Genomic DNA, 22,374 nt, shown 5'->3' with positions numbered 1-22,374 from the left:
GTTTCTGCAAATTTTTATTTTAGAAGTACTACCACTTCACTAACTAACCTTAGTAGGATCCAATTAGATTCTTGATTAATATGGGTTGTTGCTATGTTGTAGTATGGAGTTTTTGTTCAATGTGCCCCTTTTGTAAATTTGAGCCCCTGCCCCTCCATAGGTCTCTGCACGGCCCTGCATGTTGGGCCCATTATATTGAAACCACAAGGGCCCCATAAAGCGTTTACCATTTCTGTCCCATTCCCAGTTAGCCCACATAAAAAAGGACAAGGGCCTACATATCCATGCCCAGGTCCAACCCATGTACGGTCAGCTCATGCTTATGTCATGTGGGTTCAATGTGGTCAGCCCACATGGGCTTCCCATGTTGGGCCCATGATACTGAAACCACATGGGTCCCACATAGGGTTGCCCATTTCTGTCCCATTTCCAGTTAGTCCACATTACTGCTGAATAAGGCTAATACATTTAGCCCAAATTGGCCAGCCCATATGGGTTCCATTTTAGGTTAGCTATATGGGTCCCATGCAGTTAGCCCAGATAAAACCCATGCCCACTCATAACCCATGTAGCTCACAACAAACCCAAGTGGGGCCCACACATGCATGCTGTCTGGGGGGATGAGACTTGTATTTTTCTGTGTGATTCGTATTTGTGAGAGACTCATTTTTTGTATGCGTGAGAGTTGTCACGGAAGAGGCGGGGCATAATTTGGAGATCAGATCATTCGTACGTTGATACCACAGCGAAGTTAGCTTCAAGTTGGATCCGATTTATGAACGTTAATTTCGGCCAGCCGTTCTCTGCCGCTCCCGTCTCAAGCTCTCGGAGGTTCACTCAGGGCTCTAACGCCCCTTACTCCGGCTCACTTAGAGCCTAAGTGAACCTCCGAGCGCTTGAGGAGGGAGCGGAGCGGAGCTCTAAAGCCGGAGTAAGGCAAAAATGAGTCTCTCACACAGAAAAATACAAGTCTCATTCCCATTCATTCATTCATTCATTCATTCATTCATTCAGCCTAGTGTTAGTTCACACACACACACACACACACACACACACACACACACACACACACACACACACACACACACACCAGGCCCCCCCCCACACATACATTTTCGACCTATCATTCAGAATAGTATGTCTGTATGCTTTGTGTGTATGTGTGTGATATTTTAGTAGTGTATATGTGCATTTTTAGTATTTTGTGTACGCGTGTGAGAGAAAAATTGTATGTGTGTTTGACATTTTAATAGTATATATGTGCAATTTTAATATTTTGTGTGTGTGTCTGAGTCTTTAGTAGTGTGTGAGAGACAAAATATAGTTTTTGTCCTAAAAGGCTCCTCATAGAAGTAGCAGGGCTTATTTATTAAAATAGCAACAAATTTGCTTATTCATTCATGCTTCCTAACCACGACCCTTCATGGTCATGGAGGGCTGTGTTGTCTCAGATTAACACAGCCCTCTACCCTTGCAGCAGCATAAACAGCAACATTATACCTGTCAGGGAAAACATAAACTATATTTGCTTTGCATCGTCCCCACATGATGACAATGATACAGTATGAGCCAATTAAATATTAGCTTCTTGATTAATATGTGTTGTTGCTATGTTGTTGTACGGTGTTTTAAGATCTTGTTCAATGTGCCCCTATTTAATTTTGAGCCCCGGCCCCTCAAAAAATGGGTGTGTAGAAATGTAATGTTTGTAGAAATTATAATTGTGTGTGTGTACTTTTATTTTGTATTCGTAATTTTTTAATATTTGTTTATGCATTTGTCCACATATTTACAAGTACTCGGAGTTACGCACAAATTTTCTTTTAACGGTTTAGAAATCATGTTTCACAGACACAACTATTCAAAGTTACACACAAAAATTCTTACACAGATTACAAATCCAGTATTAAACACTCAGATATTTTGAGGCTATTTTTACTCCAGACAATTTTGACATCCAAAATGGTGGACCGGTCATTGTTTAGACATCTGTACTGCAAAAAACTGCAAAAAGCAATTGATTATAAATAAATAGTGTAAATATTTTTGCTTTCCATAGTCATTGCTCATTGGCTGTTTAAATCTGTTGAAGTTACTTCAATACTTTACATTTGAAAATAATTTTTTTGGGACAGACATAGCTTGCTCTTGAACTTTACCATATTTCCAATGGCAAACTTTTATTGTATGATGATCTTGTCAAAAAATATAAATAAATGAACTAACATTCAACTTAACAGTTCCTCCAGGTATGACTCAGCTAATTAAAGGCTTGATTACATATTCAGCTGTTACTCAAACCATCTCTGATTATGAATGGCTGTGATTTATAGACAAAAATGTAACAAGAAATTCATAAGGAATGTCAATTTGTCTCCCTTCTACCCTGAACAGAAAACATTTGTTTAAAAAAATTATCATATCTCTAGAGGAGAACCAAATCCTTCTTTTCCACTCCCCCCCAAAAATACTTCAAAATTATGCATGAACCTTATCCTTGCCATTTTCTACAAATGATATTCAATATAAATACAAATTCCTGTGTATTTTGTGACATGTATTGAGAACACTTTTTTTTCAATTGCAATTTTATTTATGCTTTTTGAAAGACTTTAACAAGTGGATCTAACAAATTTATTCCACTTTTTAAATTTTTGATATAATAAAATTGCTGTGGTATGGGGTAGCAGAAATCTGTATCATTGTCAAATGAAGTGTTGGGTCCTGCTGAAACTTAAGGTGGCAGCACATTTCTAAATAAGGTCTGACTCTGGGACTAGGATGGACAGAAACCAAGAAGAAGAGTCGTTCCGTTTTGTTTACTGTGTTAAAACGACAAGGCTAGTGACCCGTCTGCTTCGGTGAAATGCTGCCTCACTATTTAAACACCAGTGTTTAGTTCTCTTATTTTGAATGAAATGGTCGGAAGCTGTAAACTCACTCCCGGAAGTTTTTATTTTTTTATTTTTCCTGTTTTCTGGCTGTAGAAAGAGAAAAAGTCGTGCAGACGTGCTTAGCTTAGGTTGATTGTATGTTCGAATAAAACCTGTAGGGCGGCCGAACTGACCTCACATGGACCCGAACCGAATTATCCAGGCTCTGAAGGGCACAATCGACCCGAATCTGAGGTTAGCGGCGGAGAATGAGCTTAATCAGGTAGGGGAAGCAGTGTTTATTTCTGCGTCTCTCTGCGTTACCAGGCCTGACAAAATAGTTGATGAAACTGACCCCAGGCAGCTGGAACAAAAGATTCCGAGCCGTTCTGGCAGGCAGGTGGCCCCGCGGCGGTGAGCCCGAGTGTTCGTTGAGCTGCTGTTCCACAGCTGTCTGGCCTGCTGTATAGACATCTCAGCACAGTTAGCAGGAAAGACTCTCGGGAAGAAGTGTTTTAATATCAGCCAGACAGTGTAAGGATGCAATCAATGAACTAAAGGATATTCTTTCACTGCTGTCTAATTTCTATGTACGATGTAAGACAAAGCTTAGTTACCAAAATAATTTTGGTATAACGATATCCATGTGTATTGAAATAATCACTTTTGCCGATGTTGATGCGACTTTAGAACTTTAGTAATTCTCTTTGACATGCTGTCCGGGCTAAATCCTGATCAATGTTCTTCTCTTTTTTTGTATCTATTTTTGAAATCTGACCACCATTTATAAACAGGGTTCAGATTTGGACCAGTAATCTGGTTTTTATTCCTTGTAATGTGTGCTTCATTATAATTTGGTGGTAATCCACAAATCAAATGAGATGGTTGCCCATAGATGTCTTGACCCCACTCTTTCTGCATGCTAATGTTGTTGGGCAGAATTGTGAGGGAGCCCATACTCTTGTAGGAGAAGTATGAAATACGGGATGCACTATCAACAGCACACAAGGCTAATTAATCACATTCATGTGGATGGTCAGTGTGTATGTGTGTATCACATACTTAGATATCACATGGCGCATGCTATATACTACAGCACACCTTCGTGGTTCTAATGGGCGCCATACTGCCAGGTGATCAGGGCTGTTTTAGTAGCAAAGGTGTTTTATAACTTAACTGTACTGTAAAGTTTTCCGCAACTTTCTCCATTACCTGTGCAGGGCTCCTTGTTCTTCACAATGTTGTTTGTTCTCTGATGTGCTGTAAGGCAAACTTCTGAAAGGAGACACAGAACAGCTTGATTTAGATTTTAGATTAAATTAAACACTAATGGGCTATGTTTACTGAATCGACGAGTTTAGAATTGAGTTGGAGGGAATTTTATTCAGAGATCTAAATGTAAAGAGGGTGAATAAAGTAGGTGGCACATTTCTGTTTTTAACACATACATTTCTAACAAAACACAGTGAGATTTATGAAAATGTCTATGATAAGAAACACACTCCAAATATTTATACAAATTAATAATAATAATTTGCAATTACTTATTTAAAACAAGTCTTTATCGTGTGAAAGAACTGGTGAAGTTTCTCATCAATTTCTTTTCAAATTTGAGAGGACGTCTCCTTACTCAGGGTTTTCTGCCTCCCTGCCCTTTCCTGACCTTCTCTATAATGTAGCCAGGACTTTCAGTTTAACTTGACAAACTTGATTTTTACTGCCTTTCTGACAGTAATCATCTTTAAAAATGACCATGATAAACTTACAGAACCAGCTGGTAGAAGAGTAGCAGAATGTGCTAAGCAGTTTTTGGAAGAAAAGAAAGCTGGCTTCATATATAGGAGATATTTTCAACCAGATCAATGCGACATCCTCATTTCTTACATTAAGGTTTGAAAGGATAAATGGTTTGTTTCATTCTTTGAAATATTAGATGGAAGATGGATAAAATGGTTCATTTTAAATCTGAGCTAAAAGTTCAAACAATCTTTCTTTCTGTGTTTCAGTCCTATAAAATCATCAACTTTGCTCCCACCCTGCTTCAGATCATTGTGTCAGAGCAGGTGGAGTTTCCTGTCCGCCAAGCAGGTATGACTTTAAACTCTTCAGCTGTCTTTGGGGTCAACTGTTTAATTTTTCTCCAGTATTGAAAAGGTTCAAACCTTCCCACTAGTGGAGAAATATTTGTTTTAACAAATTTTAATATGTTTTACTGACTACAGGTGGAAATTAGCTTTTGTAGCTACAATGTGGCACAGCACATTTCTGGTTAATGTATGTTGTTCATTGTACCGTTTTTGAAAAATTCATTCACTGATTTTGTGCTCAATGGAAAGATATTTTTATTTCTATGTTCTTTTTTTATGCGTTTCCATGGCAGAACGGACAGATGCAGCGGCTCGGAGCTCCTCTCGTTGTCAGTGTTTTTATGGTGCAAACAGTACGTAATTGAGGACTTTATACAAACGCACAACATAGTCACATAGTCCACAAGCCAGGCTTCTCATGACATTCATCCCAACGGGCAGGTGTAAGACGCGGCGACATGAGAGAAAACAAAAGTGAGGATGCAGAGCTGGCGCCTTTTCACAGTTATGAGAGGGCCACACAAACTGCCTCTGGCCAGCATTTTTCTCTCAAATGCCCTCATAAATAAGATGGATGAGATGAAGCTTCAGTTGGCAGCAAACAGACTGGTAAACGACAGTTGCATTTTGCTAATCACGGAGACCTGGCTCCATTTATCCATTCTGGACACGGCTATCGAGCTGGACACGGCTATCGAGCTGGCACAGCACATAGATATGTTCTGTTCCATTGTGTTCTGTTGCTGGCTTATTTGTCGGATGTGTTGGACACTTGACGTGTCAAATGCCCAAAACGCTCCAAACCACGCCGCAACGGGCCCTCAATATTCCACATAGACTTTGAATGTAAATCAGACGTGCCTGTGAACCCACCATTACAACTCAAGGATCTGAATGTCATCCATCTGGCCATCCATTTTTTTACACCCTTATTCCTGGTGGGGTTGGGAGGGCCTATCGCCAGCAAGACACTTCGGGTGAGAGGCGGGGTCACCCTGGAAAGGTCCCCAGTCCATCGCAACACAGAGACAGACAGGACAAACAACCATGTACACCCTCACAACTAAGGAGAATTTAGAGAGATCAGTCAACTTTACAGTCATGTTTTTGGACTGTGGGAGGAAGCTGGAGTACCTGGAGAGAACCCACTCATGCATAGGGAGAACATGAGAACTCCATGCAGAAAGACCCTGGGCCTGGAATCAAACCAGGACCTTCTTGCTACGAGGCAACAGTGCTACCAACTGTGCCATTGTGGAGCCTGAATCTGAATGTTAACAATACCTAATACATTATCACACCAACACCCCCTCCACTACCGTCTCTGTGAGTTTATTGTTGTCATGGTTACTGCTGTATACATTCCACCTGTTGCTAACTCCAGCACAGCTTTTACCCATTTGAATAATCCCCTCAGTCTGCAACAGAACAACCATCCAGAGTCAGTGTATGTGGTCGCGTGTGATTCTAACCATGCTGATTTGAAAGTTCTTCCTAAATTCCATCAGCACATTAAGGCCCTGTTTACACAACAACAATTTTGGGTGAAAACGGATGAGTTTTGTTGTGTTTGTAACGTCACACAGTTGTGACGTTACAATGTGAAGAGTTGGATGTTGTCTTGATATATTTGTTATTTTTTATATATTTAGAAATAAATATGTTAAATAGTTTATTATTAAAAAACAACACACACAAAAGTACCAAAAATTGGTACCGTTAAGTACCAACACCGATTCCCAGGTACCGGATATTGGTACCGAATCGATTCAAATGTCATAGGTACCTACCCCTATGTCCAACAAACCGCAGAAGGTTGTTGGAGTCAAAAAAAACTTGTTTAAGCAACTTTTGTACAAGAGCGCATTTCTTTAAACAGCACAAACTGCAAAACTTAGCTAACCTGCCAATGTGTCACTAGTTCAGAATGTACCATACCATCATCTTTCCTCTGCCAAGAAAGTACAACATTAGCAGTCTCAGTGACTACCGTCCAGTGGCACTAAGCCCTATCATCATAAAGTGCTTTGAGAAACTTTTTCGTAGTCACATCACTTCTCATCTGCCACCCAAACTCGACCCACAAGAGTTTGCATACAGAACCAACCGGTCTACAGAGGATGCCATTGCTACTGCTCTGCACACCACATTGAGACATGTGGAACAGCAAAGGAACTATGCGACACTGCTCTTCCCGAACTTTAGCTTTACTTTTAACACCGTCATTCGAAGGAGACTAGTGAGGAAACTGCAGGACTTTGGTCTCCTCCATAACATCTGCTTCTGGATCATAGACTTCATGACAGAACGCTCCCAGAGGGTGAGTAAGATCCCACCTGTCCTCAGCGCTGAGTGTGTGCTAAGTCCCACAAGGCTGTGTGCTAAGCCTCCTATTCTACAACCTCTACACCAGGGGTCTCAAACTCCAGTCCTCGAGGGCTGCAGTCCTGCAACTTTTAGATGTGCCTCTGCTGCACCACACCTGAACAGAATAATTAGGTCATTAAGGCTCTGGAAAACTGATCTACACAAGGAGAAGGTCATTAAGTCATTTCATTCCAGTGTTTTGTACCTGTGGCACATCTAAAAACTGCAGGACTGCAGCCCTCGAGGCCTGGAGTTTGAGACCCCTGCTCTACACCAATGACTGTAGCCCCACCCAAATAACACCATCACAAAATTTTTTGATGATGCTACGGTGGGGCATATCTCTGGAGGAAATGAGACCGATGAGATGGAACAACTGTCAATTTTAGGAGGCACAAACCAGGCATTCAGCCCATCATTATAAATGGGTATAGGGTGAAGATGGTACCAGATCTCAGGTTCCTTGGCATCTACATCAGTTTATAATAAACTTGGGGAAACCCTGTGACATCTGCTATGCCCCAGTGCTCTCTCCAAGTACATCCTCCTCCTTGCAAGCAGGTGCAGTCATTCCACCATCATGGCCCCCTTCCCTCACTTCTATCCCATACCAGCCTCCTGACCCTACCTCCTTCTCCAAGGCAGCTTAGTAGCTCCTCTCATTTCTTTCCCTCCAAACAGCTTTTTTCACACTAAACAGCTGATCAGGTGAGGGCAGAATTGAGGAAGCTTCGACCCCAAAAAGCTGCAGGACTCCACAGAGTATCCCCTCGGTTTCTCAAGATCTGTGCTACAGAGCTCAGGGGACCATTACAACAAGTCTTCAACCTGAGCCTGCAACTCGGGAGCGTGCTCACACTCTGGACGACATCATGCATCATTCCTGTCCCTAAGATCAGCAGGCCCAGTGAGCTGAATTACTGCAGACCGGTGGTACTCACATTACATCTGATGGAGACTCTGGTGAGGCTCTTCCTCAACCACCTCGCTAAAGAACGCCTGCAGTTTCCCTACCGGGCAGAGATCAGAGTGGAGGATGCCATTATCTACATCCTACATCGAGCCCACCTAAGATATGGGAAGTGGCAATGTCAGGATTCTCTTCCTGGATTTTTCAAGTGCTTTTAGTACAATTCAGCCCCTTGCACTTCTGGAAAAACTTACTAGAATGAGAATGGACTCCTGCCTGGTCATCTGAATTTCCAGCTACCTCACAGTCAGGATGAATAATATCATGTCTGACACTGTGGTCAGCAACACTGGAACCCCGCAGGGGACAATACTGTCACCCATCCTCTTCACCCTGTACACCTTAGACTTCTGTTATAACTCTGAAGCATGTTCAGAAGTATGCTGATGACACTGCCATCATGGGGTGCATCAAAGACAATGAAGTGGAGTACAGGAGCCTGGTGAGAAACTTTGTTGTCTGGTGCCATAAAACGGCCTACAGCTAAATGCTGTGCTGTGGTGGCAGTGTCTTTTAAGACCTTTCCAAGTTGGAGAAACAAATTAGACTGGCTCAGTGGTCGATGCAAGGCTGGACTCTCTGGCAACAGTGGTAGAGAGGAAAACATTACAGAAACTCCAGGCTATTATAGACAATGCCAGCCACCCTCAACACACTGTCACCAGCAGCCAGGAAAGCAGGTTCAGTGGGAGATTGCTTCTTCCAAAGTGCAGGAGCAACAGACAGAGAAACTCCGTTGTCCCTCGTGCAATTAAACTTTTTAACTTCTCACTGGAGGTTGGAAGGAAGGCTAACAGGAGTACAACAGAAAGAGAGGGACTATGCGATTAAGCTGTTAATGTACTTTAGAAAAACGTTCTATCCTTCTTATTCATGCACCATGACATTAAAAAGAATTTTGATGCTGGAACTGCTTTATACCAGATGGTTTTCTTTTAAAATGTGTACTTACTTTTTCTCCCTATCGTTGATGTCCATTTAAGTGTATCAGAACTTACTGCAAATTTAATGAACAGTCTTTACAGGGAGACAGTTCTCCAATGTTTTTGGTTGCTTTATTAAATCTCACTGTTTGTGTATTCTTAGCTGCCATCTACTTGAAGAATATGGTGAGTCAGTACTGGCAGGACAGGGAGCCATCTGTGGGAGAGGTGGTTTTTCCTTTCAACATTCATGAGAATGATCGACAGCAGATCCGAGACCACATAGTGGAGGGTATCATCCGTTGTCCAGAGTCCATACGGTACACATACACACACACAACATCCCTGTTGTACTAAGTACCTTCATAGCCCACACTATGACTTTAACCAGTACCAGTTCTATCCCTATCTTTAGCCAGGATTTCAGAAATGGAGTTCTGCCTCAATATGTAACACATATAGACAATGGACAAGAGGCCAAAATTTCACATTTTGGTCCATTTCAGGATAGCAAAGTCTATCCATGTTGTTTGAAAAGACACATGTCTCTAGATAATATTGTTACTATTGTTTGTCTGCTATTCAATTACTACCACATTTATTTTAACCCAGCAGTAACACTAGAGGAATTAACAACTGTAATACTCAACACACTCTAAGGCAGTGGTCTCAAACTGCATTTTGCAAGGGCCAGATAAAGTTAAATAAAAACAAATGAATGCAAATATACTGTATAAGTTTAGAATTTTAAAAGTCAGTGAATTTGTATGACCAGTTATTGGGGCCTGCCATGCAAAGCAATGGCAGGAACCTATTACTATTGTCGGCAGAAAGCGTCTCTTTAATATTATAATTGGGGCCTGCCCATGCAATGCATGCATTGCATGGCAGGCACCTATTATTCTACACCCAATAGAATGTCTCTTTATTTATTTTTCTTCCATCACCGTTAACGCGGCTCGTACTGCTGCGTGCACCCCCACAAAAGTGGTATCAAAACGTGCGACTCGATGCCGAGAAGGAAGCTATTACTTTTATAAGGAATCGGACTTACGATGGCGACGTAAAAAGTGAAAAACGAGCAAAATTTCCAACTGCCGAAACGCAGAGCCTAACTGACACCAACTGCCGCCTTTTTAGAGTGAGAAATGAAGAGAATTTTTGACCCCAAATTAATTTTGAGATCGCCCTCACGCCCACAAATATCGCCCAATTGGTATCAAACTCGGTCATGACATCGATACGCATGCCTGCTCCGGTAAAATGTTATCGAAATTTCTCTAGGGCTTACGGTTTTCTGTCAAGGTGCTTCAGAGCGAAATCATGCGCCAGGATAACTGACGCTCTCCCAGATTCACTTCCATGTATTTCTGAAAACTTTCTGTGCTCTGCATACACCATTTTTGTCTCATCACTGCAATTACTGTGAGTGAGCTACAAATATGAATCGCGGTACTATGGGAGACGACAAATAGCCCTTTCATATGCTTCAAACGGTTTTCCAATACGTCTCTCGGTTCCTGAACGGCAAGGAGTTGTTCAGGCTGCTTTTTCCATATAAACCAATGGGGTGTCTCACAAAGATAGAATTTTTTCTCCACCTTTCTGTGTCACACACACATGACAGGTAGCAGAGGATTGATAACCATAGCAACGGAACACAGGAGGCGATTGGCTGCTGGTTAGGACTACAAATACGCATCACTGTAGTTCTAATCAATACTCAGTTAAAACAGAGGGCTGAGCTGCCATTTAGAGCTACAGGCTGTTTTGGCCAGTAAATAACGGATTTAACCCAAACACTGTTAGACATTTTAATTAGTGTGATCATTTAATATGAAGCTTATGTATTTTTTCAAAATAAAAGCCTCAATGTCCCCGTCAGGTTAATGCACCGCCATAGGCGGTGCAATAATACTAGCATGCATTATATTTTTCTCTCAGGTTAGGGAACTGCCTTGCGCAGCAAGGCAGTTCATTAGCATTAGCCTTTTACCTTAAATAAGCTATTAGCTATTTTCTTACTTATTAGCCATGTTTAATATACTGAGTGGAGTAAGTCAATTACAGACAACATTCTAATGATATCCCACATGCTATTGACAGCATTTAGAGAAAGATATGTTCAGCCTGCTTTGATCAGAAAAACTAACTGCTTCAAACAGAATCCTGTCTCTCCCTCTCTGTCTCACTCACACAACAGCTGAGCTGCTCTTTAGAACTACAATGACTGAAGGTTAGAACTACAACATGGCGGACACTGTCAGTTACTACAGAGGAGGACTGAGCTGGCCTTTAGAACTACTTGTGTTTTGGGCTTTTTATAACCGATTTTACCCAACCATTGTTACACATGGGTTTAGTGTGGCAATTTCAAAGTAAGCTTAATGAAAATTTCAAAATAAAAGCCTTGAATATTTTTACATCATGTAATTGCTCTTTTTGGCTTTATTTGACTTTTTGATCCAAAGCACTGTTACACATGATATTAGTTTGGCCCTTTGAAATGAAACATACTGAAAATTTCAAAATAAAAGCCTTGAATAATTTTACATCATGTAATTAGTCTTTTGAGCATTATATAACTGATTTAATCCATTGAGTGTTATACATGGGATTTGCCTGGCCCTTTGAAATGAAGTTTAACAAAAATTTCAAAATAAAACCCTTGAGAAATTTTACATTACGTAATTGCTCTTGAGCATTATATAACTGATTTAACCCAATGACTATTACACATGGGATTGATTAGTTTGGACCTGTGAAATTAAGCTTAACAAAAATTTCAAAATAAAAGCCTTGACAACTTTTACATCAGATAATTGCTCTGTTGAGCATTATATAACTGATTTTATCCAATCACTGTTATACATGGGATTAGTTTGCAGCTTGGAAATGAAGCTTAACAAAAATTTCAAAATAAAAGCCTTGAGAAATTTTACATTATTTAAGTGCTCTTTTGAGCAATAAATAACTGATTTAACCCAATGACTATTACACATGGGATTAGTTTGGACCTTTGTAATTAAGCTTAACAAAAATTTCAAAATAAAAGTCTCAACATGCCCCTGAGGTTAGTGCACCGCCGCAGGCGGTGCAATAATATCATTCTGCATTATCTGTTTCACTCAGGTTAGGGAACTGCCTTGCACAGCAAGGCAGTTCATTAGCATTAGCATTTTAGCTTAAATAAGCTATTAGCTATTTATTTGACTTATTAGCCATGTTTAGTATACTGAATGGAGTAAGTCCATTATAGAGAACATCCTAGTGATGTCCCACAAGCTAGTGACAGCAATGATGCTAACATTAGCATTTTTGCTAATTTTAGCTGATACACTTACTTTATCATACTGAATGGTACAAGTACATGTTAGTCAACATTCTTGTCATTGTCCTCATATGATTGCAGCTTTTTTTTAGCATTGATACTAATTTCTAGCATCAGAACGCTGGGTCCAAACCGACGGGCACACTTTGGCAGGCCCCGGTTAAATTTCTTCAGGAATTTTCTAGTTGGGGCCTGCCATGCAAAGCAATGGCAGGAACCTATTGCTATTCTCCCAAGAAAAGTTTCTTTATTATAATTCTTTATTTTTCATCCGTAACCGTTAATGCGGCTCATACCGCTGCGTGCACACCTACAAATGACGTATCAAAACGTGCAGAAAATTCACGCCATTGGAGCTATTACTTTTGGTGGGATTTGGGGTTAACGTGGCGACATAATTCGCAAAAAACTACGAAAAAAACCCCATTATAAGTCAATGGGAAAAATCCTAGAAATACCCTATTTTTGAGGATTTTCTGTGTCGTCACGAATTCACGTAGAAATGCCATTCAAATTTCATTTTGTAGATACGTCTGTGATCTCTTCGGAAGTGAAGACGGCTCGTCGATACCAGTTACGGTTTGTCCACAATTTGCCTCTAAGCGACCCAAAGTTTCTCATTTTTCCTAAAATTAGAGTGTGAATCTTCCTCAGTGCCCCTCTGCTAGAGTGAGAAATGAAGACAACTTTTTCACCCAAAATAATTTTGAAATCGCCATCACGCCCACAAATATCGCACGATTTGTATCAAAATACGCATGTCTGCTCCGGTAAAATGTTTTTGAAATTTATCTAGACCGTACGGTTTTCTGTCACGGTGCTTCAGAGCAAAGTCATGCGACAGGATTTTCTGAGGCTGCCTCAGGCTTTCTCCCATGTATTTGACTAGAATTTCAGATCTGGGCACAACATTTCTTTCTCTCATCGCTGTAAATGTGCTGAGTGAGGTACAGATATGAATCTCGGGACTATCGCAGAAGACACATAGGCCTCTCATACGCTTAAAACGCTTTTCGAATATGTATTACGGTTCCCGAACAGGAAGGATTTGTTTCCAATGCTTTTTTTCAGTAAAACTTGTTGGCTCAAAGAGAGTGTCTGTCTCAGCCTCTGTCAGCAGTTCACACCCTGCTGAGACCATTATTTACCATAGCAACGGAACTCAAGAGGCTATTGGCTGCTGATTAGGACTACAAATACGCATCACTGTAGTTCTAACTATAGTGGAACCCTCAGTTGAAACAGATCAGGACTGAACTGGCCTTTAGAACTACGTGCTGCTATGGGCTGTATATAACTGATTTAACTCAGTAACTGTTACACGTGGGATTAGTTTGGAACTTTAAAATTAAGCATACTGAAAATTTCAAAATAAAAGCCTTGAATATTTTTACATGACGTAATTGCTCTTTTTGGCTTCATTTGACTTTTTCATCCAAAGCACTGATAAACATAGGATTAGTTTGGCGCTTTGAAATGAAGCTTAACAAACATTTCAAAATAAAAGCCTTTAATATTTTTACATCAACTACTTGTGTTTTGAGCATTATATAACTATTTTAACCCAATGACTATTACGCATGGGATTAGTTTGGCCCTTTGAAATGAAGTTTAACAAAACTTCCAAAATAAAAGCCTTGACAAAATTTTAAATCATACTGAATGGTGCACGTCCACCTTACTTAACATTATTGTGGTTCTTCGCATGCCATTGATTACGTTGCGGCGTTCTTTAGCATCGACGCCAATTTGTAGCGTGACAACGCCGGGCCCAAACCCACGGGCTCGCCTTGGCAGGCCCCGGCTAAATTTCTTCAGAAATTTTCTTTTTCTAGTTATTTATTTTTCTTCCGTAACCGTTAATGCGGCTCATACCGCTGCGTGCACACCTACAAATGAGGTATCAAAACGTGCAGAAAATTCACGCCATTGGAGCTATTACTTTTGGTGGGATTTGGGGTTAACGTGGCGACATAATTCGCAAAAAACTACGAAAAAAACCCCATTATAAGTCAATGGGAAAAATCCTACAAATACCCTATTTTTGAGGATTCTCTGTGTCGTCACGAATTCACGTAGAAATGCCATTCAAATTTCATTTTATAGATACGTCTGTGATGTCTTCGAAAGTGAAGACGGCTCGTCGATACCAGTTACGGTTTGTCCACAATTTGTCTCTAAGCGACCCAAAGTTTCTCATTTTTCCTAAAATTAGAGTGTGAATCTTCCTGAGTGCCCCTCTGCTAGAGTGAGAAATGAAGACAATTTTTCACCCCAAAATAAGTTTGAAATCGCCATCACGCCCACAAATATCGCACGATTGGTATCAAAATCGGTCCTGACATTGATACGCATGTCTGCTCCGGTAAAATGTTTTCGAAATTTATCTAGACCGTATGGTTTTGTGTCACGGTGCTTCAGAGCAAAGTCATGCGACAGGATTTTCTAAGGCTGTCTCAGGCTCTCTCCCATGTATTTGACTACAATTCCAGATCTGGGCCCATAATTTCTTTCTCTCATTGCTGTTATTGCTGTGAGTGAGGTACAGATATGAATCTCGGGACTATTGCAGAAGACACATAGCCCTCTCATACGCTTCAAACGCTTTTCGAATATGTATTACGGTTCCCGAACGGAAAGGATTTGTTCCCAATGCTTTTTTTCAGTACAACTGGCTGGCTCAAAGAGAGTATTCTCTGCCCCAGCCTCTCTCACTAACAGTTCACACTTTGGTGAGAAAATTATTTACCACAGCAACGGAACTCAAGAGGCTATTAGCTGCTGATTAGGACTACAAATACGCATCACTGTAGTTCTATCTATAGTGGAACACTCAGTTGAAACAGATCAGGACTGAACTGGCCTTTAGAACTACTTGCTTCTAAGGGCTGTATATAACTGATTTAACTCAGTAACTGTTACACATGGGATTAGTTTGGAACTTTAAAATTAAGCATACTGAAAATTTCAAAATAAAAGCCTTGAATATTTTTACATCATGTAATTGCTCTTTTTGGCTTTATTTGACTTTTTCATCCAAAGCACTGTTACACATGGTATTAGTTCAGAACTTTAAAATGAAGCATACTGCAAATTTCAAAATAAAAGCCTTGACTATTTTTAAATCAGATAATTGCTCTGTTGAGCATTATATAACTGACTTAACCCAATGACTGTTATACATGGAATTAGTTTGGACCTATGAAATGAAGTTTAACAAAAATTCCAAAATAAAAGCCTTTAATAGTTTTACATCAACTACTTGCGTTTTCAGCATTATATAACTGATTTAACCCAATGACTATTACACATGGGATTAGGTTGGCCATTTGAAATGAAGTTTAACAAAAATTCCAAAATAAAAGCCTTGAATATTTTTATGTTATGTAATTGCTCTTTTTGGCTTTATTTGACTTTTTCATCCAAAGGACTATTACGCATGGGATTAGTTTGGCCCTTTGAAATGAAGTTTAACAAAACTTCCAAAATAAAAGCCTTGACAAAATTTTAAATCATACTGAATGGTGCACGTCCACCTTACTTAACGTTCTTGTGATTCTCCACATGCTATTGATTACGTTGCAGCGTTCTTTAGCATCGATGCTAATTTGTAGCATGACAACGCCGGGCCCAAACCGACGGGCACGCCTTGGCTGGCCCCGGCTAAATTTCTTCAGAAATTTTTATAATTCTTTATTTTTCTTCCGTAACCGTTAATGCGGCTCATGCTGCTGGGTGCACACATACAAATGAGGTATCAAAACGTGCAGAAAATTCACGCCATTGGAGCTATTATTTTTGGTGGGATTTGGGGTTAACGTGGCGACATAATTCGCAAAAAACTACGAAAAAAACCCCATTATAAGTCAATGGGAAAAATCCTAGAAATACCCTATTTTTGAGGATTTTCTGTGTCGTCACGAATTCACGTAGAAATGCCATTCAAATTTCATTTTGTAGATACGTCTGTGATCTCTTCGAAAGTGAAGACGGCTCGTCGATACTAATTACGGTTTGTCCACAATTTGTCTCTAAGCGACCCAAAGTTTCTCATTTTTCCTAAAATTAGAGTGTGTCTCTGTCTGATTGCCCCTCTGCTAGAGTGAGAAATGAAGAGATTTTTTGACCCCAAAATAATTTTGAAATCGCCATCACGCCCACAAATATCGCACGATTGGTATCAAAATCGGTCCTGACATTGATACATACGCATGTCTGCTCTGGTAAAATGTTTTCGAAATTTATCTAGACCGTACGGTTTTTTGTCACGGTGCTTCAGAGCAAAGTCATGCGACAGGATTTTCTGTCGCTCTCTCACTAACAGTTCACACCTTGGTGAGAAACTTATTTAACATAGCAACGGAACTCAAGAGCCTATTGGCTGCTGATTAGGACTACAAATACGCATCACTGTAGTTCTAACTATAGTGGAACGCTCAGTTGAAACAGATCAGGACTGAACTGGCCTTTAGAACTACTTGCTGCTATGGGCTGTATATAACTGATTTAACTCAGTAACTGTTACACATGGGATTAGTTCGGAACTTTAAAATGAAGCATAATAATAATTTCAAAATAAAAGCCTTGAATATTTTTGAATCAGATAATTGCTCTGTTGAGCAATATATAACTGATTTAACCCAATGACTGTTATACATGGGATTAGTTTGGACCTTTGCAATGAAGTTTAACAAAAATTCCAAAATAAAAGCCTTTAATATTTTTACATCAACTACTTGTGTTTTGAGCATTATATAACTGATTTTATCCAATGACTGTTATTCATGGGATTAGGTTGGCCCTTTGAAATGAAGTTTAACAAAATTCCAAAATAAAAGCCTTGAATATTTTTACATCATGTAATTGCTCTTTTTGGCTTTATTTGACTTTTTCATCCAAAGCACTGTTACACATGGTATTAGTTTGGCCCTTTGAAATGAAGTTTAACAAAACTTCCAAAATAAAAGCATTGAAAAATGTTTAAATAATACTGAATGGTGCACGTCCACCTTACTTAACGTTCTTGTGATTCTCCACATGCTATTGATTACGTTGCAGCGTTCTTTAGCATCGATGCTAATTTGTAGCATGACAACGCCGGGCCCAAACCGACGGGCACGCTTTGGCAGGCCCCGGTTAAATTTCTTCAGAAATTTTCTAGTTTCAGTTTATAATTTTCAGTAGTCCCTTAGGATCTTCTGCATGACTGTCTCTTGCACTCTACTTAATGCTGCAGTATGTAATGTTTATAAAAAAGATATATTTATTTACTCATTTATTAAAAGTATCACTGTGTCCTGGCAGTATAAGACAGATAATCTGTGAAATAAATTGAGCTCGTCTGCCTTCTCCCTGTGGACCTGCTGTCATCTGAACAAATACATTGCTCTGTCAGACACAACCAATCCCTCGCCTTTGCTCTCTGCTACGCTACACCTCAATGGAGCCTACCATGAATGCTCAGGCCAGTTAGCATGTCCACCAATGACAGCAGAAAAACAGTTTTATTGGAACATTCTGTTATTTTCTCCACCGCTAGCATATTTAGAAGCATAAACACGAGGTTGATTGACAGTACTAAGACCCCCCTTCAAACTATGGTTGTTTTTGACTGGGAGCAGTGTAATTCTTCAGACGGCTCACCTCCACCTTCAGGATGAGATGAGAGGTGAGAGAACTTAATTTTTATATAGATTGTCTAATATTACAGTATTGTGGCATGGTGTCAATTTTAACAAATATGTAAAACTATATTTTTTGCAAAAGTTAGCATGGAGAAGTGGCAGCATCCTGGGTGAAAAGGGTCTTTTGAGATGCTTTTTGAGATGCTTGAGTAGGTAAGCTGAGTAGATGTCTTTAATTCTGGGAAAATGGCATCTGGGTCTGCTGTTGTACACTTGGAGTACCTACACTGTACAGCAGTAAGTCAGTGTACATACCACACCACCCCAGAGTTCTCAGAAAAAAAAGAGTCTCTGCTGAGCTTGTCCTGCCCTTTGGAATATATATCTACCATTATTTCCATTCCAAAGAAATACTGTCCTATAGAAAACAACAATTATAGGTTGATGGCTATAACTTCTTTTGTCATAAAATACTTTGATAAATACAGGTGCTGGTCAAAGTATAAGAATATCATGAAAAAGTTTATTTAAATCAGAAATTCCATTCAAAAAGTAAAATTTCTATATTATATTAATTCGATACATATAGACTGATATATTTCAAATGATTATTTCTTTTAGTGTTGATGATTAGTACTGACACTTAATGAAAACTCCAAATTCAGTATCTCAGAAAATTTTAATATAGTGAAAAGGTTCAGTATTGAACCTTCATGAAAAGGTCCACTAAGGTTCCACACACTAATCAGCTAATGAACTCAAAACACCTGAAAAGGGCTTTAAATTGTCTTTCAGTCTCTGTAGGTTACACAATCACGGGGATGACTGCTGAGACTGAAACTGACCTTTGACACCTTGCACAAGAGGGCAAGACACAGAAGGTCATTGCTAAAGAAGCTGGCTGTGCACAGAGCTCTGTGTCCAAGCACATTCATAGAGAGGTGAAGTGAAGGAAAAGATGTGGTAGAAAAAAAAGTGTGCAAGCAATTGAGATAACATCATCCTGAGAATTGTGAAACAAAATCCATTTAAAAATGTGGGAAAGATTCAGAGAGTGGACTGCAACTGGAGTCGGGGCTTCAAGAACCACCACACACAGATGTATGCAGGACATGGGTTTCAACTGTCGCATTCCTTTTGTCAAGCCACTTCTGAACAAGAGACGGCATCGGAAGCATCTTGCCTCAGCTAAAGACAAAAACGACTCTGGACTGCTGCTGACTGTTCTCTGTTATGTTATGTTCTGTTATGTTCTCTGATGAAAGTAAATTTTGCATTTCCTTTGGAAATCAAGGTCCCAGAATCTGGAGGAAGAGAGGAGAGGCACAGAATCCATGTTGCTTGAGGTCCAGGCAAAGTTTCCACAGTCAGTGATGGTTTGGGTGCCATGTATTCTGCTGGTGTTGGTCCACTGTGTTTTCTGAGGTCCAAGGTCAACACAGCTGTCTACCAGGAAGTTTTAGAGCGCTTCATGCTTCCTGTTGCTGACCAACTTTAAGGGGATGCATTCATTTTCCAACAGGATTTAGTAATTGCACACATTGCCAAAGCACCAGTACCTGGTTTAAGGACCATGGTATCCCTGTTCTTAATTGGTCAGCGAACTCGCCTGACATTTTCTCCATAGAAAATCTATGGTGTATTGTGAAAAGGAAGATATGATACACCAGACCCAACAATTCAAAAGAGCTGAAGGTCACTATCAGAACAACCTGGGCTCTCATAACACCTGAGCAGTGCCACAGACTGATGGAATCCATGCCACACTGCATTGCTGCAGTAATCTGGGCAAAAGGAGCCCCAACTAAGTACTGAGTGCTGTACATACTTTTCATGTTCATACTTTTCAGTGAGCCAACATTTCTAAAAATCCTTTTTTTGTATTGGTCTTAAGTAATATTCTAATTTTCTGAGATACAGAATTTGGGGGTTTCATTAGTTGTGAGTACTAACAAATGAATATAATATACAAGTCTCACTTTTTGAATGGAATTACTGATTTAAAAAAACTTTTTTATGATATTACAATTTTTTGACCAGCATCTGTACATGGGATCTGTCTTTAAATCTGAAATAAATCCAGAATTAGATCTACCAAAGTCTGCTTATAGGCAAATGCTGTAGCTGCTCTCCAATATATTTTGGAACTATATTAAACCGATTTTAGAAAATATTTCAAGAATACAGGTTCACAAGGTTTTTCATCATGGGCAAAGCTGAGGCTGTTATAGTTAACAGTCCTCATAATTCTGCATGAAAATCTCCTTTGCTTGACATATGGATGATATGGAAATTATTCAGACCCCTTTGAAATTTTTGTTCTCTTTCATTGCAGCCATTTGCTACAATCAATGAAGTTATTTTTTTCATGACTGTACATTTAGCATTCCATCTTGACAGAAAAAACCCCAGAAATGTAGAATTTTTTGCACATTTATTAAAAAAGAAAAACTGAAATATCACATGCTCGTTCAGACCCTTTGCACAGATTGAGTAGAAGCATCCTTTTGAGCTAGTACAGCCATGAGTCTTTTTAGTAACAATGCAACAAGTTTTTCACACCTAGATTTGGGGATCCCCTGCCATTCTTTATTCAGATCCTTTCCAGTTCCATCAGGTTGGATGGTGAATGTTGGTGGAACCATTTTTTTAAAGGTTTTATTGGCTTTAGTGGTGTTTATTTGATAGTGAATTGACAGGAAAGTTTGTAATGAGAGAAGGGGGAAGACATTCGGCAAAGGTCACCGGGCCAGGAATCGAACTTGCAACAGCCACATCAAGGTATAAGGCCATTTTTTAAGGCCACTGTGCTCTTATGAACCTTAAGTGCTGCAGAAATTCTTTTGTAACCATGGCTAGATATATGCCTTGCCACAGTTCTGTCGCTGAGCTCCTTGGGCAGTTCCTTTAACCTCAAGATTCTCATTTGCTTTGACATGCTTTTATACATTCTGAACTAGTGACACTTTTGCAGGTTAGCTAAGTTTTGCAGTTTGTGCTGTTTAAAGAAATGCGCTCTTGTACAAAAATTGTTTAAACAAGTTTTTTATGTATGTCCAACGAACTTCGGTGGTTCGTTGGACATAGATGTGGGTACCTATGACATTTGAATCGATTCGGTACCAATATCTGGTACCTGGGAATCGGTGTTGGTACTTAACGGTACCAATTTTTGGTACTTTTGTGTGTGTTGTTTTTTAATAATAAACTGTTTAACATATTTATTTCTAAATATATAAAAAAATAACAAAAATGAAAATAAAATACAGTATAAAATATGAATATAAATATAAATATAGAATATAAAGTGCAGGAATGACAGTAAAATATAAGTTATTTAGCTCTGTACATGTGCAAGGTATAAAGTGGAGACCAGATTTTAAGTGCAGTCCAGTTAAGAGTTCAGCAGTCTGATGGCAAGTGGGAAAAAGCTGTTTCGGAACCTGGTGGACCTGCACCGGATGCTGCGGAACCTCTTTCCAGAGGGCAGCAGGGAGAACAGTCCATGGTGGGGGTGTGAGGGGTCACTGATGATGTTTTGGCCTCGGGACACGCAGCGCTGGGATGAAATGTCCTGGATGGAGGGAAGGGGGGCCCCGATGATCCTTTCTGCTGTCCGCACCACTCTCCTCACGTTCTTCCAGTCGGAGGCGCTGCAGCCTCCACACCACACAGAGAGGCAGCTGGTCAGAATGCTCTCTATGGTGCTTCTGTAGAACGTCTTGAGGATGGGCGGGGGCAGGTGTGCTCTTCTCATCCTCCGCAGGAAATACAAACGTTTCTGTGCCCTCTTGGCCAGAGACGTGGTGTTCCCAGTCCAGGTGAGGTCGTTAGTGATGTGCAGCCCCAGGAATTTGGTGCTGCTGACCACCTCCACAGCCGAGCTGTTGATGAGCAGTGGAGCGTGGCTGGGCCGGTTCTTCCTGAAGTCGACAATCATCTCCTTCGTCTTGTCAACGTTCAGGATCAGGCTGTTGTCTCTGCACCAGTACACCAGCTGCTCCACCTCCTCTCTGTAGTCCAGGTCGTTGTCGTCTCTGATGAGGCCCACCACCGTTGTGTCGTCCGCGAACTTCACGATGTGGTTGGTGGCGAACCTGGGGACGCAGTCGTGTGTCATCAGAGTGAACAGCAGAGGGCTCAGGACGCAGCCCTGAGGGGAGCCTGTGCTAAGGTGATGACATCGGAGGTGTGTTGTC

The 22,374-nt window shown here is 40.2% G+C and overlaps 1 protein-coding gene across 7 annotated transcripts in view; it reads left to right on the top strand.

Moving 5' to 3' along the window:
• The first annotated feature begins 2,799 nt into the window (after window positions 1–2,799).
• ipo8 (importin 8) overlaps window positions 2,800–22,374 on the top strand; it is a 56,692-nt gene continuing 37,117 nt past the window's right edge. For 5 of the 7 annotated variants that reach the window (XM_028043663.1, XM_028043662.1, XM_028043660.1 and 2 more), the window contains exons 1-3: window positions 2,801–3,156; window positions 4,880–4,961; window positions 9,384–9,540. In XM_028043663.1, the coding sequence (XP_027899464.1) occupies window positions 3,073–3,156; window positions 4,880–4,961; window positions 9,384–9,540 (323 nt within the window). In that variant the 5' untranslated portion in view covers window positions 2,801–3,072. Of the gene's footprint in view, window positions 3,157–4,879; window positions 4,962–9,383; window positions 9,541–22,374 lie in introns of those variants that run through there. The other 2 variants (XR_003598868.1, XM_028043665.1) reach the window with 2 other exon arrangements.

Source organism: Xiphophorus couchianus, chromosome 17 (genome assembly GCF_001444195.1).
Source record: "Xiphophorus couchianus chromosome 17, X_couchianus-1.0, whole genome shotgun sequence".
NCBI lineage: Eukaryota > Metazoa > Chordata > Actinopteri > Cyprinodontiformes > Poeciliidae > Xiphophorus > Xiphophorus couchianus.
Note: the sequence above shows the minus strand (reverse complement) of the source record. Positions and strands in the feature narration are given on the sequence as shown.